The sequence below is a fragment of the Scyliorhinus canicula genome, chromosome 17 (assembly GCF_902713615.1).
Source record: "Scyliorhinus canicula chromosome 17, sScyCan1.1, whole genome shotgun sequence".
NCBI classification, from domain to species: domain Eukaryota; kingdom Metazoa; phylum Chordata; class Chondrichthyes; order Carcharhiniformes; family Scyliorhinidae; genus Scyliorhinus; species Scyliorhinus canicula.
The window spans coordinates 65,945,684-65,972,797 of record NC_052162.1 but is presented as its reverse complement, the minus strand read 5'-3'; the positions used below and the strand labels follow the sequence as shown (position 1 = coordinate 65,972,797).

The 27,114-nt window shown below is 41.0% G+C and overlaps 1 protein-coding gene across 6 annotated transcripts in view; it reads right to left on the bottom strand.

Annotated features, from left to right (window-relative positions):
- dacha (dachshund a) overlaps nt 1-24,823 on the bottom strand; it is a 468,304-nt gene extending 443,481 nt beyond the window's left edge. For 4 of the 6 annotated variants that reach the window (XM_038774441.1, XM_038774442.1, XM_038774448.1 and 1 more), the window contains exon 1: nt 24,269-24,823. In XM_038774441.1, the coding sequence (XP_038630369.1) occupies nt 24,269-24,717 (449 nt within the window). In that variant the 5' untranslated portion in view covers nt 24,718-24,823. The remainder of the gene's footprint in view (nt 1-24,268) is intronic. The other 2 variants (XM_038774447.1, XM_038774443.1) reach the window with 2 other exon arrangements.
- Nucleotides 24,824-27,114: the final 2,291 nt, after the last annotated feature.

The following is a 27,114-nucleotide window of genomic DNA, read 5'->3' as shown; positions in this document are numbered from 1 at the left end:
GCCCATCCCCAGCCCAACTCCCCACGTCTGCATGGGTTTCCTCCGGGTGCTCTGGTTTCCTCCCACAGTCCAAAGATGTGCAGGTTTGGTGGGATTATGGCGACAGGGTGAGGGAAGTGGGCCTAGGTGGGGTGCTCTCTCAGTAGGGACTCGATGGGCCGAATGGGCTCCTTCTGCACTGTAGGGATTCTATGGATTCCCCCATTCTCCTCCCCTCAGTCCTCCATAACCATCTAAAATTCCCTGACTTACCTGAAGTCAGGGGCTGGTTTATCTCATTGGGCTAAATCACTGGCTTTTAAAGCAGACCAAGCAGGCCAGCAGCACGGTTCGATTCCCGTACCAGCCTCCCCGGAGAGGCGTCGGAATGTGGCGACTAGGGGCTTTTCACAGTAACTTCATTGAAGCCTACTCGTGACAATAAGCAATTTTCATTTCATTTTTCATTCAAGTCCAGAAGACATCGTCTTCAAGGAGGCTGGTAGTCCAAGCAGTGGCCATTACTGTCTTAGAGCGTGCTGGGACTACAGAACTGTAGCCAAATAGATTGGCCAGCAACTCTCTAGGGTGTAAATCCCCAAGTTGTAGAAGTCCCACTCTGCACTAATTAAGGCAGGCCAGGGGCGGTAATCCCCCCCCCCCCCCCCCCCCCCCCCTCCCCACACCACTATTTAAAATCTATCCCGATGCTATCAGTGGTGACCAATGAAGATGACGCTGCCAATTGCGGGCGGCAGCCCACCTCCAAAAGCTGCTGGCCCAATCAGGTGCCTGGCAGCTCGCAGCACCACCAACACAGGTGGATGCTGCTGAAGCTGCAGGAGGAAGACGAGAGCGCCAAAGGGGATGGCTATTGCTGCTGGGGGTCCCTCCATGGGCCATGGAGTGGCCGAAAGGTAAGGACCACCACCCTCCCCCGACCAGAGGAAATTGTTGAAAGGCTGATGTCCTCCTCGTGCAATGGAGAGCTGTGCTGATGCTGGTAAAATCCCGGTGTGGTGGCACGGTAGCACAGTGGCTGGCACTGTTGCTTCATATCTCCAGGGTCCCTGCTTGGATCACTGCCAATGTGGAGTCTGCATGTTCTCCCTGTGTCTGTGTGGGTTTCCTACAGATACTCCGGTTTCCTCCCACAAGACCTGAAAGGTAATTTGGATATTCTCCCTCTGTGTACCTGAACAGGCGCCGGAATGTGGCGACTCGGGGCTTTTCACAGTAAATTCCAAGCCGTTTCCAGCTAATCAACAGCTGATCTACTGGTATTCCTGCTTCTGGGAATATTCCATTGTGATGAGAACATAGAACATAGAACAGTACAGCACAGAACAGGCCCTTCGGCCCTCAATGTTGTGCCGAGCAATGATCACCCTACTCAAACCCATGTATCCACCTTATACCCGTAACCCAACAACCCCCCCCCCCCCCCCCCCCCCCCCCCCCCCCCCTTAACCTTACTTTTTAGGACACTACGGGCAATTTAGCATGGCCAATCCACCTAACCCGCACATCTTTGGACTGTGGGAGGAAACCGGAGCACCCGGAGGAAACCCACGCACACACGGGGAGGACGTGCAGACTCCGCACAGACAGTGACCCAGCCGGGAATCGAACCTGGGACTCTGGAGCTGTGAAGCATTTATGCTAACCACCATGCTACCGTGCTGCCCTTTTTACCCAGCATCTGACTCATTTTAGGCCTGCACAAACATCCCACAGGCACCGCAGAATAATACTGAAAATAAATAAATGCCAATCACTATTTAGCCAGAGAACATATAATATTCCAAGTTCAGTGCAAGGATTGAATGCCTCTTTCTGGATTTCTAATAGTTTTGTTTTTATAAATTTAGAGTACCCAATTCATTTTTCCAATTAAGGGGCAATTTAGCGTGGCCAATCTACCTACCCTGCACATCTTTGGTTGTGGGGGTGAAACCCAAGCAAACATGGGGAAAAAGTGCAAACTCCACATGGACAGTGACCCAGAGCTGGGATCGAACCTGGGACCTCGGCGCCGTGAGGCATCAGGGCTAACCCACTGCGCCACTGTGCTGCCCTGTGAAGATGTTCAACGTCCCTCCCATTACCTTACGCTGCCGTTTTACCAACCCCTCCTTCCTCCCAGCCTATCTCCAAAGGGCTGGTAAAATTCAGCTCCATTTATTCTCAATTTATTTATTCACTAATGAAAACCCAATTAACATGAAATTAGCTCTCATACTTCCTTCCTGCCCTTTTGGTTAAATACCAGCACTGTTGATCAGTTCACTGAAAGTTAGTTTACTAACATCCAGTGCCTCATTCTGTTTTAATCAAGAACTATCTGGACTTAAGTTCACATATCTAAAATTTGAGCATCTTCCATGTGTTCCTTTCCAGGTCACCAAATCTAACTGTGGTTAAATAAATACTTATTTAGGTCAGGATTGGAGGTCAGGGGTTGGCTTTCTTTTTAAAGTTTTGACTGGTAAGGAGTTATCAGCATTTTTGCCAGGGTTTTACTATTCTGCACTCTTCTGATTGCATTTATCTCTCCATTCACGTTTTTTCAAATTTAGAGTACTCAATTATTTTTTTCCAAGGGGCAATTTAGTGTGGCCAATCCACTTAACCTGCACATCTTTGGGTTGTGGGGTGAAACCCACGCAGGCATGGGGAGAATGTACGAACAGACAGTGACCCAAGGCCGGGATCGAACCCGGGTCCTCAAAGCCGTAGGCAACAGTGCTAACCACTGCACCACCATGCCGCCCCCTGCATTCACTTTAACAGCAGGAAGGATGTGGGCTGGTGAGCATAGAAGGGACACTTTGGCCCTTGGCTCCTACGTCAATTAACAAATACTCAGTTCCTGAAGCATTCTGTACATGCTACATCACTACATACATCCGTAGGAACAAGGAGCAGGAGTCGGTCTCTCGGCCCTTCGAGCCTGCTCTGTCATTCAATTAGATCATGGCTGATCTAATTTTAATCTCAACTCCAGATTACTGCCTACCCCCAATAATCTTTCACCCCTTGTCAATCAAAAATCCAAGTATTATCATTATGACGATCATCGCTTCTTTAAAAAAAATGATGTACTAAAGAATTGTAAGTATAATGCCGGGAAATATTTGCAAATGAAATAAAAACGGAAAATGCTGGAAAAACCCAGCAGGCCTGACAGCATCTGTGAAGAGAGAAACATACTTTTCAAGTCCGTATGACATGTTCAGAGCGTTGTTTTCTTTCTATTGCTTGCATAACCCCAAACCATTGCTCATGAGTACTATTTTATAACTAGGGAATTTGTGCGGATGTAACTTTTTCTGTACCTTTTCCTGCGCAAAGAAGTAAGATGAGGTTGAGAGCAATTGGGTTTCATGTATTTTGTTTATGCTTCCAGTCTTAAAAATAACCCATTGGATTGTGCACCATGTGATTGATGCACTGCAGGTTGTCCATGTGATGCAGAGGTTATAGAGCTGGCGGTTGAATCAGTCAAAGGCATTTTTTTTTTTTAATGGATTTTTAAGTCTGTGTTTTGAGCATTGAATTATGTGTCTGAGAAGATGTAGTGCCTTTCGCGACTGCAGGCCATCCCAAAGTGCCTCATAGCCAATGAAGTACGTTTAAAGCCAAGTGTCAATTGTAATATAGAAATCAGGTAGCTTCTCTGGCCACCACAAATTCCTGCAAAGAGCAATGTGAGAACGGCCACACAATCAGATAGTGTCATTTTGAGATGTTGATTGAGGGATAAATATTGGCCTGAATAGAATTTCATAGAATTTACAGTGCAGAAGGAAGCCATTCGGCCCATCAAGTCTGCACCGGCCCTTACAAAGAGCAACCCACTCAAGCCCACGTATCTACCCTATCCCCGCAACCCAGCAACCCCCACCTAGCCTCTTTGGACATTAAGGGCAATTTAGCATGGCCAATCCACCTAACCCGCACATCTTTGGACTGTGGGAGGAAACCGGAGCTCCCGGAAGAAACCCACGCACACACGGGGAGGACGTGTAGACTCCACACAGACAGTGACCCAGCCGGGAATTGAACCTGGGTCCTAGAACCTGGGATGGGAATAGTGGGGATAATTCTACCACTTTTCTTCCAAATAGCACTAGTGGATCTTATTCACCAACCCAGAAGAGCAGAGAGGGTCACTGTTTAACAGCACCTCCAACAGTGCAACGCTCCCTCTATACTGCATCTGAATGTCAACTTTAATTTTTATGTTCACATTTTGGAGTGGGTCTCAAGTCCACAACCTTCTGCCTCAGATATGATTCCTATTGATAGAGCCACAGCTGACACTAGCTATTTTCATAGCTATTAACCTCTTGCCTGAAATAAGTAGCCTATTGATCTCAGTTTAGCAAATGATTTACCTGAGAGGCCATCCAAGATTTTCCATCTCATATCAAATTATTAAATGGTAAATGTAAATGCAATGGCCTGAATTCAGACAGGGTCAATGGGAGTCTCACCTGCCAGTTGGGGAAATCCCAGTAAGTTCTGTGGGGGAGACCCGGCGGAAATGGTCACAAAAGGACATTCCCCAAAATTTAGATCCCCGGTGATGGGAGTCCAACCCGCAAAAAGCTGCCAGCCAATCAGAGACCACCGATCATCATTGCCTCCAGCACCAGTAGGAGCAGTGGATTGTGGCAGCACTTCGCACACCTGAGTCCCAGGGTCATCGTGGGAAGCCAGGCCAAGGGTGAGTGAGGGCAGGGTGGGGGTCGCAGACAAGGTGGTGGCTTTTAGCGGCCAACCCTGCCTGATGCCAGGTCCCATGATTTGGTGCAGAGTGCCTGACTACCAGGAGTCTCCTCAGGAGGTAGCTGACAAACCCGACAGATTTTGCAGGACGGCCTTCCACGATCCAGGAAGGCCACATGGGCTCCATTTAATTCCTGAACCACCACTAAAAAACTGCAGTGGGCTCAGGGGTAATGGGTGTCAATTGACTCCCTGATGAGCCTAATTGAAATCTCACTGCTGGCAGTCAAGAATCCTGCATGAGTCCCTCCGCTCTCCAACTTAGTCAGAAGAAGTTTTTCTGTTGCGGGGAAGACTGACACAGGGCCTCACCCAGGATTAAGTGGGCCTGGCTGTCATGATTCCTACCAGGACGGTCTGCATTAAATCCAGCCCAGTGTGTGACTCGCAGCTTGTTGCTTTAATTTGTACAAAATTAAGTTAATAACTTTTAATTAAGTGTTGAGTTGAAAGCCTAATCGTGTTCATCCAGTTGTTATTCAAATCATTTTTTAAAGAAACATAAACTCTGAAATGTTGTCACACACTAAAAATGAATTCCGATTTACTGAGGAAAATAATTAATAAGCTGTTTGGAACTCAGACACGGACAGAAACTGCCATGCTCATATATTCAGTAATGTCCATCATTGAAAATGAAGGGCTGAATTTCCGTTTGGCTCAGGGGGCAGGACAGAAGGCTGGTGAGGATACAATTCCATATCCTCAATCGGGATACCAGCTTTCCGGCACAGTCCTGCCTCCTGGTGATTTTGGAAGATGCAGCAGTTCCTGTATACTGGCCCCTGCCTAACATGGTGGGTAACCGGGCTGCCAACTCTTAGTGGAAGAACTGCGCCAACAGTAACTGAAAGCGTTAATGCAGACCCCAAGTCCTGGGTGCGCTGAAAGCCAGGTCCTTAGAGTCTAAGGACAGTAGAAGTGGTTAGGGTTTCACAGAGAGCAGGATCTGGATGTGGGGCCTGGGGTGGGCAGGATGCTTTTAGCTGAAGTCTAACCTGACTTTATTGAAGTAAAAACTAAAATTATTGAAAGGCGACAACTGCAATTCCGTCGACAAAACTAATCATGATATTGTTGAATAAATCATTTATTTGATGCTATGGATTTGTTTCGAATTTTATTTTTAGCTTTTGAAATTTGTGTTACGAGAAAGACAATTTTTAAAAAATGTAGTGAATCAAAAATAATCCGAACAAAAAATTGTTTTGTTTCAACTTATAGAGTTATACTTAAAAAAAGAAAGTGACCTGAGGATGCAAGTGTGACTATATCTAACTGACGCTCCATGAACAGCAAATGGATCATGTAGTCTTAAAAGAACACAAAATTACCCAAAGCTCCATCTTAGCAGCAGAATATGTGTAACATGTTATATGCTGTAATGCTCCCTCGGCAACAGAAATTAACCTGCAGTTGACCTCAGCATCAAATGATTGCCTTTCTATCATTATTTTATATAGCTCTGACGGTTTTTAAAAATAAATGTGATGTTTGAAACGTATGTATCAGTAGAAAAATATGAAATAGCTCCTTGTGGGATATAGCATGGTTCTGCAGCTGGCCATTTTGAAGAGGAATATAGTGACATGTGAGTGATGGTGATACATAATAATAAAAACACACACACACACTACAGACTTGGCAAAAAATGTGTTTTGGTTCTTTAAGTGTTAACAATGTTCAGAACCATTCACAGACCAACAATGTTATCTTTCTGTTAACAGGCTGTAAAACAAAGCTTCTAAACAGTGCAAGCATGATCATATAATTCACAGTTCAATTTGTCACTACTGGCAACATTCCTAATGCCTAGAAAATGAATACTTATGAGTAGAATAATGATACTTAAAGAGTAAAGTCAGCACTGGGAAATTCATTAATGTTGTTGCAATCTGACCAAAGTAAGTGAAATTTAGCATTGATACTAAAATAAAGCACCATGATCGGTAATGTAAAACAATTAATTACATTTTAAGTGCAACAGTGGAAAAGCAAAGTCAATTTAATAGGCACCATGCTCTTAAAAACATTTTGCTGCTTAACACATTCATATATTGAGATTACTTTTCGACAATGAAGGCACAGAACAGTGTCTTAATTGAATTGTCTTGAATTCTGGGGCAAGAGTCTAAAGTCTAATGACTGTTTTAAAAACCTACTTTCAATTAGGTTGTTCAAAAGAATTCAATAGGATATACAGATTAGTGCCAGGCGAACTGTGTAAGTCAAAAAGTCCTTTCAGGATTCCTGTGTTAATGATTATTTACAATGAATCATGCATTCATTGTTCCTCTGTTCTGACATGATCCTTTATTACTGTCTTTTTTTAATCCACACAAATGAGCCTAGTGTAACAGCTGTGCGATCTTAATGACAATTTCATCTCAGTTTTAATGGTTTGGAGCAAATAATTAAAACCTGTATTTACCTTCCGCTGCTTAGCTGCAATTCAGTGTTTTTCATTTTGTATCCAAGCAATGACATATTGATGTCACAGATAATAAATCACTCCAATTTGTTCGTCTCTGAGAACAACAGCCTTAATCTTCATTTATGACTACAAAGTCCATTTCATGGAAGCCTCTGATAAAATACTCAATTACCATTTTTCTGCCGCATATACACTGCACAATTCAATTGTCATGCTGATAAAATGTTCAGCTTAGCAGATAAACTGCATATAATTTCAGCAGAACAAATGTCAGGAGCATTTAACATAAGCAAGAATTTGCTGATTTTTGTGAGGTCTATTTTCAGCGAACTGACACCAGGATTCGATATTTTTTGCCTAAAGCTGACAATTAGAATATTTTCCTGACACCTGCTCCCAACAGTAAAACACTTAATATATTAAAAATTAATAAGGCAGCAGACTGCTAGAGTTCCTGGGTCATTTGGAACAAAGATTACAAGGCACAGAATCCAATGCAAACAGGAAGAAGTAAAGGAGATGAAAGAATAGAGGAAGCAAATGAATGACGGCCAAAAGAGAAAGAGAGCAAAAAAAGGACAATAAATTTAGAATTGCTATTCATTCAGATGAGAATTCTTTGCCTCTCAGAGTTGTGAAAATATTGATAGTAGGATTTGCTTGACTTTATTTTTCCACCTCGCTTGTTTTATTTTCTCATTCATTTCAATAAGTTCACCATTTTTTTGATTTAATTTTACGCAAATTATGCCCATTGAGTTTTCTTTCCTCCCACAAGCTTTTTGACAATTATATATTAAAAGCTCTGAAATGCAACTCGGAGTTGTCCCGCTAAGCTATGCCACACGCATCATCTGTGTGGAATCACTTTTTGCACCCTCCATCCTATCCCACTTACTAAACTGACGCCATCTGGTGTTGCTCCAGAACCCGACCAGAATCTGCCAAGTGGGATATTTTGACTAAAATAAATGAAGATGTCTTCCACCAATTATTTTGCGTCGGTGCATCAAAAGATAAATAAACTAAACAAACATTTTCCAGGACTGCCACAGAGAACACAAGTGTCAAACAAAGGAAGCCTAAGTAAGTTATTGATCTGAAAACGTGCAGCAAGTTACATTTGTTTCAGAAAACACGTAGGTCACAACTTCTTGAGAACACAAATACTTCATGAGAGTCACTGGCCCAGGTTTAAAAAGTTGCCTATTAAGTGGAACCACAGCAGGAAGTTTATTTTTAAGGTTTACGAATTAAAAGCAGAAAACTTAAAGAGCAGAATGCGAAAGCATTACATTTAGCAAATACCAAAAAGTCCAACTGCGCATACCAACAAAAATAAACAATCCCCAAACGTAAGCATATCTTTCTACTGAGCAACCTGCCGCAATTATCTCAAGAATCTGAGTAATAAATTCTAGGTGGAGTTTAGGTTTCGGTTGAAGAATTGTAACTAAAAATGTCACTCCTTTTTCTTCTGTCCTGAAGGCAATAGCTCTTATTAGGCCATGGTTCCAAGGATCCCAGCAGCCTTCCATTACCTCTGATTTTGTATTTATAGTTCTTTAGCCATTAAATCTTCCCATTTCACCCATCATCCATGAGGAAAAAAGGCAAGTAGATGATTCGCTCTGGCAGTTTGTAGGTTGGTTGATGTGCTCTGTGTAATAATCACACAGATTGTCTTGCCCTCTAATTGGTTGTTTTAAGTTGAGACAGCAGCTAATTGCCAACCGATATCTGTTTGGTAAAATCAGGAACTTAACAAGCAAAACATCAGAACCAAAAGTCACAGTCTACCATTCCATATCACGCGATAGCACAATACCTGCACAATGAAGTTATAGCACCAATCAGATGAGCAGCACGGTAGAACAGTAGTTAGCATTGCTTCACAGTGCCAGGGACCTGGGTTCTATTCCCGGCTTGGGTGAATGTCTGTGCGGAGTCTGCATGTTCTCCGTGTCCTGAAAGACGTGCTTGTTAGGTGAATTGGACATTCTGAACTCTCCTCAGTGTACCCGAACAGGCACCGGAGTATGGCAACTCGGGGCTTTTCACAATAACTTCATTGCAGTGTTAATGTAAGCTTACTTATGACACTAAAGATTATTATTTGCAAAGATCCTCATTCGCAAACCTTAGGAACATACTATAAACTTTTAGTTTCTGTATTTTGGATGCTAGAAAGCTTGTATGAAAAAGATAAATAAAATTTGGCACAAAATAGCACTGACTTGGTGTATGATGGAAAAGCTATCGGTGGATAACTCATGTGAGTAAGTTATTTGAAAATAAGATTTGGTCTGAAACGTTCAATTTAGTACGGTTCAGCCAGTAGCTCTGCTGGATTCCTAGCAAGAAGGTTGCAGATCAAAGTTTCAAGGCTCAATTCCACTTGCCACCATGGGATGAGATTTGCTAGTCTCAAATCAGACTGCTAGTGATGCATTCCGACTTGGTCGAGGGTGAGAGTGAGGAACTGATCCATTTTGTTATACTTCGAACGTGCCTCCTGTTAGTGCGTCAAGTGGCAGAACTGATGGTCTGAAAAGTTTTGCAGTCCAGACCATCTTGGTCAATGGGCTACATGACGGGCAAGCAGCAGTATTGGAAGAGGAAAGTAATGGAGGAACCCCAAAATATGTAAATATTCATCATTTAAAATGTTATACACTCAGAAACATTTCTGATATTCTTTTCAACCGAGCCCAACAGATCTGCCCCACAATGATTAAAGATATGTGGCAACACAATTGGCAAAACACATTCTAAATACATATAAATCATCAAACAAATGAATCATGAAATGAATATGTAAATTGTGCATTTAACCTCTCTTTACACAGCAGTGACTGTCATTCTCTTGTAAATTTAAGACCATTGTAATCTCGCGACTCTAAAAATGCTTTGGTAAAAGCATGACATATTCAGTAATAAGTAAACAGTGAGTCGGAACCCCTGAGCAATTTGAATCACTGTTGGAACGGGGTGAAAAAGGCATCACATTCATGTGCTAATGTAGGTTCTAGATATGATATGAATATTTGCCTAACAAAAAACCTCCTGTCTTTTACTTGGTGAAAAAATAATGAATGTCAACATAAAATTCCCTTTTCTGCCCTTTGCTCATGGCTGACGTTCAATTATAACAAGAAAAACAGCAGCTCATCTCTGTGCTGGGAAAGAAAATGAGTCAGGCACTGATTTATAGCCTGCTGAAAATCCATCCTTGTAATGGACCAATCTTTACATGAGACTGCTATCCATTACTTTAACTGGGGCCTCCCTGCCCTGATGGTGCTATAGGACATCTGTCAGCACCAAAGAGCTTCAACTGAACAATGGCATCAACAGACAAATTTCCTTTTATCTCGGTGTTAGTGAAACTCTCTGGGCTCATCGTCTAATAAACCTGGCTTCAAGTAATTGAAATAATTTAATTAACCAATGTAATTTGTAAAGATGAGGCTGCAGTTAAAACTGCCGTATCTCCTTTCAAACTGACATTCTTATTAAGTCAATTTCACAAATTCAAACTCAGCCAACCAGAGATTCCCCATAATTGGGCTGACTTTTAGCAAGTCCATCACAAAATACTCGGTTGGTTGGTTTCAAATTTTCTGAACAAACACACAATGGGGAGGTGGGGGGAGTCCTACATGTACAATTTCAGACATTTCTCTGCACCTAACAGCTGGTGACATGCTGACCCTCACAAAAAAAAATGCGGAGGATTCTTTTTTTTGTCCAATTGTCCCATGCTATAGTTCTTTGCTGAAGTCTCCAGCATTTCAACTCCCCCTGTAGTTTTCTAACACTGGAGACAAAACTGCCAGCATTTGAACTTTTTTTCTTGTCAAGCAACAGAAAGAAGTGGGAAGAGGTATCAAGTGCTGACTGATCTTCTCTCTTGTAAGTCCCTCGCTCCATTTGGTTGGAAACAACATAGCATAGGTCAAAAACATTTCTATAAAAAACATAGTTTTCAACCAATAATAAACATGTCCAAATTAACCATTCCCTTTCATTATTCTCACACAGTAACTTTGTGTTGAAAAGCTACGAAGTAATATGCAGCCTTCCTTGTAGATATTATAGATGTGTAATTTATGCAGTAAAATCCTGTGGGCTTTTTTCATAAAGCTATTATAGTCTTATGAGACCCTGGGGATTCTTTTTTAACACAGGGCATTTACAAATAATGAGAGAAATTGACATAAAAGGTAACTTTTTAACCTAACATTTGAATCAGAGGTTTGATTTTATGTTGTAACTGACCATACACTTTAACCTAATGTTAATTATCTTTGCAAACAGTATGATGTCACTAAACCTAATTCCAGTGGGCAAAATAGAAATGAGATAATACCCATTGTAGCATTCTGTTATGATAGCTTGACATCTTCCATGGAAATAAAACAAATCCAATTTGGATGGGTTCTGTTGAGAAAACTAAACAGGAACCTTTCATGGTGGTAGTACAAATAAGATCATTTTTATAATTCTGTTCACAATTTACTATTAGTTCTTAACTGTTGAGCCAATGTTTGCCTTTGTTTACATATTCTTAGTCTGTTAGCTCTGCAATGTTGCATGTATATAATCTTAATTTTTAAATGTACTTGTAATGGTGTGTCTACTGGTGAGGAATGAAAATGTAACCAAGAAACGATGTAACCAAAATGATCAAACCTGATAAAGCACATCTGCCTGGAATCCTAAACTCTGGTAAATTACGTCTGACTAGAATCTCAGTGAACATGTCCATTCAGAGGATTATTGCTTGTCAAAGTTTTAAAGGCTGCTTTTTATCCGAGTACCCACGAAACAGAAATGAATAAACATTATTTTAAATTAGCACAGAAACACTATCTTGTGGTTCAGTTTCTTCAAGAAACCATGTTAAAATTTATATGTCACGATAAAACCTTTTCTTATAACACTTTTTATTTAATCCTTATCTTAATAAGTATTTTTTACTTGGCAAAAGAAAATCTTTAAAACTGCCTTATTATCCTAAAGCAGTCTTGTTTTTCCCACCTAGCACAGCCAAGAATATCATTAGCAAACAACCAAAGAGATTAGCGGAGTCATAGACTCTTTTGTCGTATTTGAATATGATGTCGGTCTGGGTTGCATGGCTGTCTGGACTTTGAGTCAGTGAAATGGTCATTAGAGTGAATGGAAAGGCTGCCAACAGGGCTACTAATTTAGACTGTCAGAGCCGTCGTCTTTGAAATTTCCAGAGTGGTAAAGCAAAGCTCTTTAAAAAAAAAATTCAAAATACAGTAGCATCACATATCAACTATACTGCATTCCCACATTTACATTGATGATGCAATTGAACTGTGCAAAGAGTTAAATAGTTGAGAACATTATCTGGAACAATTTTATGTACGGCAGCTTCTGTTGATGTCAAACACAAAATGGAACAGTTATACTGATTAGTCATTGCCTGGTATGGATGCTAGAGTTTTGTGGCCAACGAGTATCATATCTGCAAAGGATCTGGCTTCATTCCTGCTACTGTTTAACCCTGCATATATTTCTAAAATAACCAACACTCAAAAGTGATCTGCCTGATCAGAATGACATATTTATTGCCTCATTCTCTGGTCTTACATGCAGGCTGAAAAATCAACATTTGAGTCATAAATTTTCTCCACAGGCAATACTTTGTGCATGAAAACAGCACAGGCTGGCCTTTACCAAGGCTGAACGTGATGTCTTAAAATACGCAGGAGCTGATTCAAGGAGTAGATGCCTTTTGACATTGTAAATTAGAGATGCATTTGGACAGATCAATAGCACTGATTTAAATTATTCCAGTTTCCAAAGGTTCTATTAATAAAATTGTTGTTAGGTTCCTGAGTTCTAAACGCCACTAACTGGTGTCTGTTGACAATTCTAAAAGATAGTTTTGAATATTCAAATGAACGAATGTTTGGTAAATTATAAATCTGTTTCAAAATGCAAATGAGTGTACAAGACATACTGCCTGCATAGTTCAGTCAGGGCACCCTTTAGGATTACAATAATTCAGTTTGAATGACAGAATAAAAGAATGAAGACTTAAGTTCTGAAAGCAGCTGGTTTCAGAACATATACAAATACCATACAGAAATGAGCAAAGATGATCAGATGGCTATAAGACAGTAAAGACATAAACGGTGTCATTTGAGTTTGATCTCAGATCTGTTGGTTGGTTGCTGTGAAAAATACTGTAAGATGAACAATTATACAGTGTGCTTGTTAATTTTTAGTGTCGTCTTTAACATATTGATTATTGGTGCTACATCAATCAAAGAAATGAAGGCCCTAATGAAATGAACTCCTCTCTTCAACTCTCCTAGCATGCTCAAAATATGTACAAATTCTATCCAACCTTATAGTCAATTCTTATAGTGACACATGTTTATAAAATACACCCTGTAAATTTGACAAAGCTAGGTTTCAAAATTTTAATTGTCATTTAATTAGCTGGGAAGGTGGTGACAGTGCCATTCTGAAAAACATGCGAAAATTACTACTTTGTTCTGATTATCAATTAATTAAACTACTCACTGCTAGTAGCGTTATAGGTTTAATAAATTGTCTAAAAGCTACCGTTCTGTCATTGTCTCCTCCTTTTTTTGCACATGTTTGAAATAGTCCTACTGTAAAATAAATTGTCATGTAACACAAGTGGACTCTTATGAATATGGAGGCATCATGAGACCATCCAACATTGTGGGAACATGCAACTTCTCATTATTTCTGGAGCAACACTGTTTTGGAACTGGTTCAATGACACAATCTCTTCCTCTGCAATTATATGTTCAGTTTAATTAATTGGATCTTAATAAACTCAATTGAGTTGTTACTTTGTGAGCAATTTAAATTCAGTATCTGAATTGTTTCCTGTGTCCAGGGGTTTATGTGAGCTGATTTTTACTTCCCCACCACTACCTGTAACATGGTTGCATTTTGAGATGAGATACACATTAGAATATGTACAGTCCTGCAGGGATTGCAGATTTGCCGAATAGTTTCACATATCAGACAATGGTTACAGAGCAGAAGGAGACTATTTGGCCCAATAAATCTCTGCTGGCCCTCTGAAGGAGCAATTCACCTGGTGCCACTCCCCTGCCTTTTCCCAATAACCCTGTAAATTGTTACTTTTCAGATAATGATCCAATCCCCTTTGAAAGCCTCAATTCACCCTGCCTCCACTATACACTTTCAGGCAATGCATTCCACATCCTAACCAGCCACTGCGTGAAACAGTTTTTGCACATGTTGCCATTGCTTCCTTTAGCAATTGCCTTCATCCTGTGCCCTCTAGTTCTAGATTGTTCAGTTTCTCTTCCTATCTACTCTGCCGAGCCCCCTCATGATTTTTAATACCTCTATCAAATCTCCTCTCAACCTTCTCAAAGGAGAACCTTCCCAACTTTTTTAATGTTTCTCGGTAACTCAGGTTCCTCATACCTGGAACCATCCCCTGAATCTTTTCTGCACTTTCTCTAATCCTTCACATCTTTCTTGAAGTTGGTATTCCAAAACTGGATGAAATACTCCAGTTAATTCCAAACCAGAGTTTTATATAGGTTTAACAAAACTCTGTCACATTTGTACTCTATGACCCTATTGGTAAAGCCCAGGATGATTTATGCTTTATTAACTGCTTTTTCCACCTGTCCTGCCACATTCAATGATTTATGCACGTACACAACCAGGTTGCTTTGTTCCTGCACCCCTTTTACAAATTGTAGCCTTTATTTTGTATTGCCTTTCTGCATTCTTCTGATCAAAATGAATCATTTCACACTTCTCAGCATTAAATTTCATTTGTCACTTGAACATCCATTCCACCAACTTGTCTGTGTTCTTTTCAAGTTTTCCACAGTCCTCATAGTTCACAATGCTCCAGGTTTTGTATCGTCTGCAAATTTTGAAATTGTGTCCTGTACATCAAGGTCTAAATCATTAATATATATCAGAGGTCTTAACACTGATCCCTTGCGAACTCCATTGTTTAACCCTTCTTCAGTCTGAAAAATAACTGTTCCTGTCACTCAGCCAATTTTGTATCCGTTCTACTTCTGTCCCTTTTATTCCATGAGCTATAACTTTGTTCACATGTCCGTAGTGGGCAGCACGGTAGCATAGTGGTTAGCACAGTTGCTTCGCCGCTCCAAGGTCCCAGGTTCAATTCCCAGCTTGGGTCACTGACTGTGTGGAGTCTGCACGTTCTCACCGTGTCTGCGTGGGTTTCCTCCGGGTGCTCCAGTTTCCTCCCACGGTCCAAAGATGTGCAGGTTAGGTGGATTGGCCATGCTAAATTGCCCTTAGTGTTCAAAAAGGTTAGGTGTGGGCTTAAGTGGGGTGGTCTTTCCAAGGTCCGGTGCAGACTCAATGGGCCAAATGGCCTCCTTCTGCACTGTAAATTCTATGACCTATGATCTAGTATGGAAACTTATCAAATGCCTTTTGGAAATCCATGTACATCACAGCAACATCATTACCCTCATCTACCCTCTCTGTTCACTCAGCAAAAACTCAAGCAAGTTAGCTAAACATAAGTTTCCCTTAGAAAATCTGTGCTGAATTTCCTTAATTATCTTGCATTAGCCGAAGTTACTATTAATTTTGTCCCAAACTATCATTCCTAAAAGCTTCCCCACCACCAAAGTCAAACTAACTGGCTTGTTGTTGTTGGATTTACCTCTCTCCATTTTTTTGAGCAAGGGCGTAACATCTCCAGTCCTCTGGCACCACCCCTGAATCTAAGAAAAATTTGAACATTATGGCCAGTGCTTCAGCAATTTATTTTCTTACTTCCCAGAATATCCTTGGACGTATCTCATCTGGTCGTGGTTCCTTATCAATCTTAATTACAGACACTCTATCCAATACATTATCCTTATCATTTTTAAACCTTTCAAGTGCTTGAAATGCCTTCTCCCACACCATGACAGGGGTTGCATCTACTTCCATGGTAAAAATTGATGCAAAGTACTAATTTAATACTTCAGCCATGCCTCCTACCTGCACTGGTAAATCCCTTTTTGAACTCTAATCATCCTCCTCTCACCACCCTTTTACTATTTATATGGCTATGGAAGACTTTTGGATTCCCTTTTATGTCAGCAGCTAATCCTCCTCATACTGGACGGATTCTCTGTTCCCCGACTCCGATTTTGTAATTGGTGATCGGGTAGAGAATCCCTTTTGACGATGAAATCAGGGGCGGTGCCTTTTTAACGCAGGTTTAATATGCTCTGCCCACTCCAAAACATGGAAGTATACCTTGGCTATACTCAAACTATCACTTTTTTAACGGCAGCCCATTGTTTAGTTCCAGCTTCGGCTGCCAATCTCTAATTACAGTTTATCTGGGCCGGATCCATTTTTAACCCATTGAAGTTGGCTTTACCCCAATTAATTATTCTTACTTGGATTTATCCTTGTTCTTTTCCACAGCCAACCTAAACCTAATGATATAACTATCACTGACTCATAACTGTCTCCCTACTAACACTTGGGCTGTTCCCACAGGTAGGATCTTCCAGTCCCGCCAATAGTGAACCCCTGCCACAGGTTTCCTGGTAGCGGGAGGTGCATACAATTGGAAACACACCTGGCAGTGGTGGGACCAGAAGATCCCACTACCTGCCAATGGAGGGCCGCATCCGCCGCTGTAGGGGCACGTGCTAAATCCCGCCCTTGAGCTACTTGGCCCACCTCATTCCGAAGAATCAGGTTCAGATCTGCCTCCTTTCTCATTTGACTGGAAATCTCTGGCTACAAAAAGTTCTTCTGAACACATTATAGGAATTCTTGCCCCTCTCTTTCCTCTATGCTACGATCCCATTCTATATTTGGATAATTAAAGTCCCCTATTTTCAATTCTCCATAATTCTTGAAATTCTCTATAATTTCTTGCAAATTTGTTCCTCTATACCTTTCTCATGTTAGAACCAAAGACTAAGCTAAGCAATGCAATTACACCTTTTCTGTTCCTGAACTCTAGCAAGATTCTGTCCTTGATCCCTTTGGGACATCTCTCTCTCCTATAACGCAATGTTCTCCTTAAACAATACTGCCACCCCTCTTCCTTTACTATCTTTCCTGAACACCTTGCATCGAGGGATATTTAATACCCAGTACTACCCTTCTTCAAGCCAGGTCTCTGCTTCCAACACATTATATTTCCACATGTCTATCTGTCTGCTACTCACCAATCTTACCGAGGCATTCTGTGCATTTGCACACTTTCACTGTAACCCTAATTTAGACTTTATTACTTTCCTTTTTATGCTGATCTCACCTAATATCTTACCAGTTCCTGTTCTAGTGCTATCCAACTCTCCACATATTCTTTGCACCTTGGTATTCCTCTTTATTTCCTGGTTCCTAAACATTTGCCAAATTAGTTTATGCCCTCCCAAATGGCACCACCAAATGGCCCTAAAGGAAATTGGTCCCATCTCTTTGGGTGCAACTTGACCAGCCTGTACAGGACTTGCCTCCCCCAGAATTGATCCTAATCTTCCAAGGATTTAAAGCTCACCCTCCTGCACCATCTCTTCAGCCACACATTCATCTACTCCAACCTCCCAATTCTATATTCACTTGCTCATGGTTTGGGAAGTAATCTGGTAATTACTGCATTTGAGGTCCTGCTTGCTAATTTTCTAACCAGTTCCATAAATTCTGACTGTCGGACCACATCCATCTTTCTACCTATGTCGTTGGTACCAAACTGGATCACAATGCTGGCTGCTCCCCCTTTGGGGGGCTCTGCAGCCATTCAGTGACATCCTTAACCCTGACACTAGAGAGACGATGCACCCTACTGAATTCATGATTTTGGCAACAGAAATGCCTGTTTGAATACCTTATCAAATATCCTTTCATTATTGCTATTCCAGTCTTCTTCATGCCCCCTGTGCAGCTGAGCAAACCATGGTTCCATGGACTTGGCTCTGGATACACATCCCAGAAGAGGCATCACTTTCATCAGTATTAAAGCTGAATACTGGTTGGAGAGGGAGATGCATTTATGTGCTCTTAAATTATCTGCCAGTTTCTACTTGACTGCCCGGTGGTCAGTCACCCATTCCCACTCTCCCTGTATATTCTTAAACTTCAGGGTAGCCTCAATAATCATAGAATTTACAGGGCAGAAGGAGGCCATTCAGCCCATCGAGTCTGCACTGGACCTTGGAAAGAGCCTACTTAAGCCCACACCCTATCCCCGTAACCCAGTAACCTTTTTGGGGCAATTCATCATGGCCAATCCACCTGACCTGCCTAGTTGCGGATCCTCATGTCACAAGTGTGCTCCCCCCACCCCCTCAATCCATTCACTCCCCCACCCCCCTCACCCTCACGCCTCATCCCCATCACCCTCACCCCTGTCTGGCTGTCTAACCATACATGCCGTCTTGTGTCTTACACAAGACACAATAATGAACAATCTACAACACTCGCAACCTTATGACTGCACTGTAGTGCTTAAGCATCAAAACCCATCCTGCATATATGGTTATCCAAGATACTGGAACAGTCCTGGAGTTCCCACATGGAACAGGATGGTCACTCCAGGAGCCGGAGTTGCCTTGCAATTCCACTTTATATTAAATAATAAAGCTTCATCCTTAAAAAGAATAAAGACTCACCAGCTATTCAGTTCTCTTCTTCTGTTGTTACTTAAAAATAGGGAGGTTAATAGAAATGTTTTACTTACCATTAACAAAAATATGATTTTTTTTTAATTTAGAGAACCCAATTCTTTTTTTCCAATTAAGGGGCAATTTAGCATGGCCAATCCACCTAGCCTGCACATCGTTGGGTTGTGGGGGTGAGACCCACGCATACACGGGGAAAATGTGCAAACTCCACATGGACAGTGACCCGGGGCCATAATTGAACCCGGGTTCTCAGGCATGAGGCAGCAGTGCTAACCATTGCATGACCATGCCGCCCCTATCAAAAAATAAATTATTGATTTCCCATCTCCTTAGACAAACTCACTAAACTTAAACAAAGGAAAACAAAGCTGCAATACTGACTAGCCAATCAATGTTGACCTTCCTCTGATATCACCGTTTGATATTTAATTCTCTCACTTCATCGATACTGACCTGCTTCACACTCCTCCCGGTCTGCTTCACACTGGCATTGACCTGCTGCACACTCTACCTGGTCTGCTTCACACTGGCAGTGAGCTGCTGTACACTTCTCCCAGTCTGCTTCACAGTAATCCTGACCTGCTTCACATTTCTCCCAATTTGCTTCATGGTGATCCTGACCTGCTTCACATTCCTACTGGTCATCTGCATCTGTGGTATTCAGATGGGGTTAATCTGGTCTTACACTTGCATTTTGATTCTTATTTTTATTTCTTCACTGTAAGGCTAATACTAGGATTGCATTACAGTCTTCGTATATGCTAATGGTTTAATTACCAAAACTTTGACATCAAGGAATTCAAAGGCAGGTGATACTGAAACTCAGGGATTTATCCAGATTAACTAAATGAAAATGAGAAGAAAATGCAATTGAGATACCAAATAAACATTGTCTCATGCTTAACAATATTTATGTGAAAATATGTGCCAAATTATATATGATTAAAAGAGGCATACATTAATTGTTCTGTAGACAAGCAGAGGGGAGGTTTAGATCTTCAGTTTTTATTTTGAGTGAACAGAGGCTACATTCAGTTTGAGTCAGAATAAAATTAATTTTGTGTGATTTTGGTGTCAGGGGTTAAACAGAGGGCTGTCCCAGGTCTGCTCACAAGACAGGGCAGATATTAGTTGCCTGATATACAGGGGCTGTTGACTTATAGTTAAGATTCACAGATTTGCAACCAGCCATTTAGACAAATCTGATGCCAATCTCTTGCTTAGCAATCTAAACAGGTCAATGTTTTTGCAGTGTTTCAAAATCACATTTACTTTCTCAGAAGCGTTTATACACATTACTCTGACCCATAGCAGCTGCAAAGTCCTTTCTTCTGATTTTTTTGTAACATTATTATGTGGCTTCTAATTTAACCTTGATAGATAATTAAAGGTTTCTATTAAGTAACCATTAAGCTTAAATCAAAAGGAGTTTATAATTCTGTGGTTACCAACAAGCAAACAGAAAAGCACCATGTTTGGAAAAAGGGGAAAGACACTTTCGACCTAAAGTTATCAAAGTAGTGAGTTATCCCGAAGAATCCAACCTGTTTGTGACTGTTGTTTCAAATAAAGTTACATTAGGTACTTGGCAACAACCATTCAGATCCCAAAAATTAAGAACACAAATACATGTTTAAAAAAATTTACTTGGGTTAACACAAAATGCTTATCTCTGGTATGTTATTGTTTTTTTTCTCTTATGTTTCTGCACAGTAAATTCTACAGACATACAATTGTGCACCAGACAAAAATATCCATAATATATCACTTTAGCAATCTCTTTTACAATCTTCAAATTCTATTTTGCAATAGTCACTATAATCTTGTCAGTTAGGTGTTCATCTTGCCTTTTGTTCGTATCACCATTTTAGACATAAGAATGTATGTTCAGCAATTATCAAAGAAATAGTGTTTGAAAGAAAATACAGGCAATCAATACAATCCATTGCTACATTTTTCTGAGACATTTTAGCTGGTCTTTTATATCAAACTTTCTCCATTATGAACAATGCAAATAGCACTTCATAATAGTGGGTGTGTTACACATGACATGTTTTTATGGTAATTTGCAAGTATTAAGAACCAAGGTGTTATTTTGATGATAATGTGATTTCCACTCTTGTACAGAACTCAAACATAAAACGCAAGTGTGTCAATATCCAGTATCATCATTTTATAAACGTACACACAGAACCTCTTTTAGCATTACAAATCCCTGCGAATAAAATCTCAAATTTCAGATACTTTGATCCCTTAAAGTAACTTATCTAACAAAGAATGATTAAAGAGCTGGGGAGACTCTTATCTCCCAGCTCCATCTATTGTGTTTACAAAAGAAACCCTCATGTTATTTTTCTTCTGTTGAGGCTGCCACATGAATCTAAAATTTAACTTTATTTTATCAGCTGTGCTGAAACTGTAAGCCAGGTGTTCTGAAACCTACCCACGCTCTGGAAATTACATCAGGGGTATGGATTACTCCTATTGTGGCTTCAAAGAAAGCAATAAAATGTTCTGCATGCTCTCCTTCATGTTCCTTAATTTCTCTCATTTTATTTGATCACCCAGAACAATTTTGAAAGTCATTAAGTCTGAAATGAACCTGATACAGGCTTGCTTTTTAAAATGAAGAACACCCACTCATCCCAATCGTACCCCGTCACCAAAACCATACTGCACAGTACCATACAGCCCCAGTCAGTTACAATTGCAATAGGTCAGCCAGGTCCCTTTTACTGACAATACCAACCAACTGGCTTAAAAGATATGAAATGGTAGTACCCTCAAAAATACTTTTTTTCTGATTAACTGAAGAACAATGTTCTGGTGTAAAGAGCAAGGTCATCTGCCAATAACAAAGTAATGCAGTAAATCATTTGTGCTTCACAAATAAATTCCACATCAGTAATTAAAACCACGCTTCTTGGCTTGTGCTATCAGCTCATCAAATACATTCCTCATCTAGAATAACAGATCCACATCTGCAGTCATTATACCATGCAAGATAAATCAATCCACTGAGTGATGCTTTGGGGCATCATGTCTCCCTTTAAACTTCACTGTATTTATTTCCCCATGACACATTTGACATTCTATTTACTGTAGGCAAATGAAAATCAACATATTGTAAGCACAAAATATACTTTGATTCAATCCTGTTTACAGTATGTCTATCTTGGTTGATGCCAGGTGAGTTCCTAACTTGGACCTCTATTTTTCAACTGGTTTACGTCAAAATTTCAAATTCTTAAAAATTATCAAATGATTCTGAAAATACTAAATGTTTCCTAATTTAATTCATTTTGCGGCAGAAATAAACAATTTAAATATATTTTGCTTGAATGGATATGTTGAATTGTAATTCATTTAGTATTCATCACATGAAGAATCCTGTACAATTTATTTTAATCTAACAGCTACCTTACTCCCAAAACTAGAACACCCGACAATGTCCGTTTTGTGGCATTTGTTTTCATTCAGGCAGTACTTACAGAAATAGTAATGAAGCTCATTTAACCTGGACTTTTGTTAACATGTATATTTGTATACATGTTAACGTTTATCTTGCAGGCTATTTTCTGGAATTATGAATGTCAGTTCCAATTTTATGCATTCCTGATTGCATATATCCAGATTCAGAAACATCTATTCAAGACATCACTCCTAATTAGATGATTAGTGCTCCGAAGGACGGTAGATGGGTCATTTACATAATTTAATCATAGAAAGTTAGCAATGCATATTTCTGTATGCATTTGTACAATTATCTTCCTTCCTAGGGCTGTGATATTAATGTGATTAAACAATATTTCTGCAAACAGCAAGTGTGTACTCTATTAAACCTCTGCTAGAGGCAAATGAAAAATTAATTTTTGAAGACAATCAGTTTTTTTCAACATGACTGATAAATATAGCATATGTGACGGAATATTTCTGAAGTGTAGTTTGCAAAAGGCAAAATGACAGGGGGCTAGAAATTATGTGATAAAAAAAATACTGCTGAGCCATTACATCCATGTATAACAATAGAACAGTGGAAACATGCACAGATGTTCATCAGTAATGCAATTTCCATCCAATTTCCTAAATGCAGTCCCTAAGTGCAAAATAGCTTAACGTTATGTTTAGCTTGCAGTTCTTCAATAAATAATGAATGCAATAAAACCTGCAGATCAATTTCAAACCGAGGAATTATAAAGGATTGTTTTACTCGCCTCCCATTCCAGATCTGAAAAGTTTTGTTTTAATTCAGTGAGTTTGACAGGTCAGTCAATTGCAAAGTTATAGTCTCGCAGAAGCTTAGCTGGCAATACATGCTTACCATTTATACATCTGTCAGGATAACAAGCTAAGAATAACAGAGAGACATCAAAACATGCACAGAATCCATATCCGAGGCGATTCATTTAGATGTGCCTCCATTGATTTATTGTACAAACTGCAACATCTGCAGTCTGGAAAGACGCTCTGGAAAATTAATTCGCGATCAATTCAAATGGAACAAAAAGAAATGTGCACTAGATAAATCAACCTGCGGTTTAATTTGGTATCTTGGTCTATTCCGCAGCTCGAATTGTCTGCTAATTGTGAATGTCTTTGACACTTTGAAGTAAGTTTTTTTTGTTTTTGCTTGATTAGAAATGACAACAGCGAGTCCTGCAGGCTGAAACAGAAAACATACAACCCCCAGCGAAACGGCGCTGATCCCCAATCGCTGGTAAATGAACACAAATGTTACGGTGTTTTCGGGTAGCAAAGAAAAGAAACAAACCTCCTTTGCCTAGTTTAACTTCCCGCGATCAGGAACATCGTGCTGGCGTGGATAGCCAACCCCTTGTGCTAGTTTAACACATGTACAACGCGCGAGCATCAAAGTGATGTTCTCATGTACTTGCCACTGGTAGGGCTATCATATGTTCCTTGCAAAACGATGAATAGATATAATTAGATGTTTTCACTTGGGATGACTGTACTTGCATTCATTTTGCTGATCTGGGTTCCACGGGTTGCAATGCTACCAGGAGGGTTGAAGGGGAGGGCGGGGTGGAAGAGTGAAGTTGAAACGTGACTGGGAACGGACAGAGATGAGTTTGTGGACGGTGCCCAAACGCCAGGGCTGTCGATGTTTCCTTCTGCCTTTAATGCTCCGCGGCAGTTTTCAAAACCTAAGGTTTTCTAAGTGAGAATTAATTCCACAATGTTTCTGATCATTGCGACTACCCCCCTCCCCCCCCAATAGACCAGTGGTTAAAATTCCCAAACAGGTGACAATGGGGAAGGGGCGATGGGTGACAATCATGAAAGGGAAAAGTACTGAGCGCAAAGAGAGAAAACAAATTGCAGGAGACAAAGATAAAAGGGAAGAGATCGTGCTCACCTTGCGTTGGTACAATCATTGAACAAAGTTTCAAAGTCTTTCCTGGATATGAGTTTGCAGCGGTTGACGCCGGGCTGGATGGCTCCGAGTCCTCTGAGGATCCTGACCTGTTCTACGGTGCAGACCACGGGCGTTATATCCAGTCTCTTTAACTTGGTGTAAACCGTGTGCAGACCGCCCACCAGATGCTTGAGGAAGAGATCAAAAACCTGCGGCAGGCAGATCAGCTCCTGCCCGTCCACACTGAAAGACGCCACTTTGACTCCACGGAGCTCGACCATCTTACACTCGTTGCCGCTGTTGATGTTGTTGTTACTGATGCTGCTGCTGAGTTTGGGAGACTCGGAGGGGCTGGTGTAGACGGAATCGGTGCGGAACAAGCCTCCCGCTATCGGGGCGGAGGTGGGTGTCAGAGGGGGCGGCGGTATAACGGGAGCGGACACAGCCATGGCCACTTTTCCACATGTACTTTTCTGTGTCTCTCTGAGTCTCTGTGTAACGTAGTAAAGAAATGAGTGAGAGGAGCCGCAGTCACCTTACTCTGCCCCTGGCCACGCCCCCTCCATTGTGAAACAGACACCACTCGCAGCCAATCCGCCGCTTTGCTGCCCCGGCACACGCAACCATAGGACGCTCGCCTTGGAGTTCTACCAATCGGGAATCTGGGGGCGGAGCTCGCGGCTGCCCTTCGCTCAAGTACGTGCTAAGCATGCATCAGTAAATCAGTGAATGGACATGGGCTGTTCCGCTTGCCTTTAAAGCCGCACTCCCCCCCTTATCTCTCTCTCCCTCGCCTTTCCCCAAAGTTTGTTGACGTTTCCCAAGTTTAGGGTGTCCCCACCTTACGTCCTGCCAATCCTCCGATATCGTTATCCTGTCCGATAAATGCTTCTTTTTGCTTAAAATACATTAACGCCGGCTGATTTGAATGACTTTTCCGCCACCCACTTCATTGAAGGAGATTCTGCTTGCTTGAAGGATATTTGATGTGTGGGCATATGAAAAGACAACTCTCAAGACGAGGTTTCGGCTGGTTTTCCACGTTTACAAAATTCATTAAAAAAAATACATCAAAAACACCGCGTTTCATTCTTCCACTCAAATATTGTATTTTCCTTTGATGCAACTCGTGCCTCATATGGCACACACAATAGCATAATTAGTATGCACATTCATGTCAATAAAACGTAAAAGAACATTTGGTTAAGCAAACGTGTCTGGGGTTTGCATCTTGAGATTGTTCGATGCTGTATTTTGGGGCCGCCCAAAACTGATTTGGGAATTATAAACCAGGGAGTGAGTGGATAAACCTGGAATCAATCGCCCGTAAAACGCGCAGCGTAGAAACCTCATGGCTCGTCTTATGAATGAAGGTGCGATGCTGGAGAATACACCTTCTTCATTTGGTAGAAATGAGATCCAGTTTAACGTGGTGCCGGGGTGGGAAATTCTCTGAAGTAATTGCCCTTCCCGGGCAGGTTAAAATGTTCGCAGAAAATCTGTTTTGTAATCCGACTTTCCTTTGATCGCTTCGCTGACATCTTTTTTTGGGAGCAATGAAAAGGGAGGCGCTGGAAGCCCTCAGCTGGTCCGACAGCATCTGCGGAGGAAGAGAAGCAGGGATTAGGGTGACACCAAGCTGTCTCACTCTCCACGGATGCTGCTCGACATTCAGAATATTTGCAACATCTTGTTGTTTTGATTTCAGATTTCCAGCATCCGCAGCACCCGTGTGTGTATGTCTTTTTGGAGTTGCCATAGGTGATCAGAGGCCTCCACGCCAGACATATTGCTGTGGACGCCATGAGGACGCTTTGGGACTATATCACTAGTTGCACAAAAAGGGTCTGCTTATTTTTAATCGACTGACGCAAATCACGGGGTAAAACTGAGGAAGGAATTCAAATGGCAAATGTGTATTTTAAATAACCCCGCGTTGTTGCTAACACAACACATGACATGGTATCTATAAATAGAGAAGAATTCGAAGTTATGTATAACACATGGACGATTCGGAAATAAGGTACGAGGATTTCTACGCATTTGAGTTATACAGAAGTAGCTATATCCGGAGATTGTATCTTTTTGGTCAAAATCAACACAGACTCGGCTGCAATATCAAACTGCCATGTCACCTTCCCATTTAAATACTGAACTGAAGCATTAATCCATATGTGGATAATGCGCCAATGGTATTTATATAAAGCAAACGAATAGTCTTACAATAGCTACTGGCTAATGTTTTGTGAATGATGGAATGACAATTTGTAATGTTAGCAACGGCGATGATTACAAACCATATTTAAACGCATTATCGTCATTGACCCTCCCCCCATTTCTTACATCTTTTTTCTCTATAAAAAAACTTTAATTGCCAACTTTTTGCATAGAAATCTGTCAGTTGGTTGCGACTTTTAGATTACATAGTTTTTCATGAAGACGCAGCATTATTGATTCAGAATTAAAATACTGCAGATGCTGGAAATCTGAAATAAAAACGGGAGATGCTGGAGATATTCTAAGGATCTAGCAACATCTGTGGAGAGAGGAGCAGAGTAAGGGGACATTAACTCTCGCTCTCTCTCCAGTTGCCTGTTTCCAGAATTTTCTGTTTCTTATTAATTATTGTTTGTTATTAGTTCAGATTTTGTTACAGAAAAGTGAATCACAGAATAAGAAGAAGGCCATTCGGCCCATCCGGTGTGCACTGTCTCTCCTGAAAGTGCATTCTATCTGGTCCCACTTCCCTGCCTTATCCCCATAACCTTGCACATTCTTTCTCTTTCAGATGGAAATACCTGTTGTATACCTGTCTCCACCACCCTCTCAGGAAGTTCCTCCCAGAC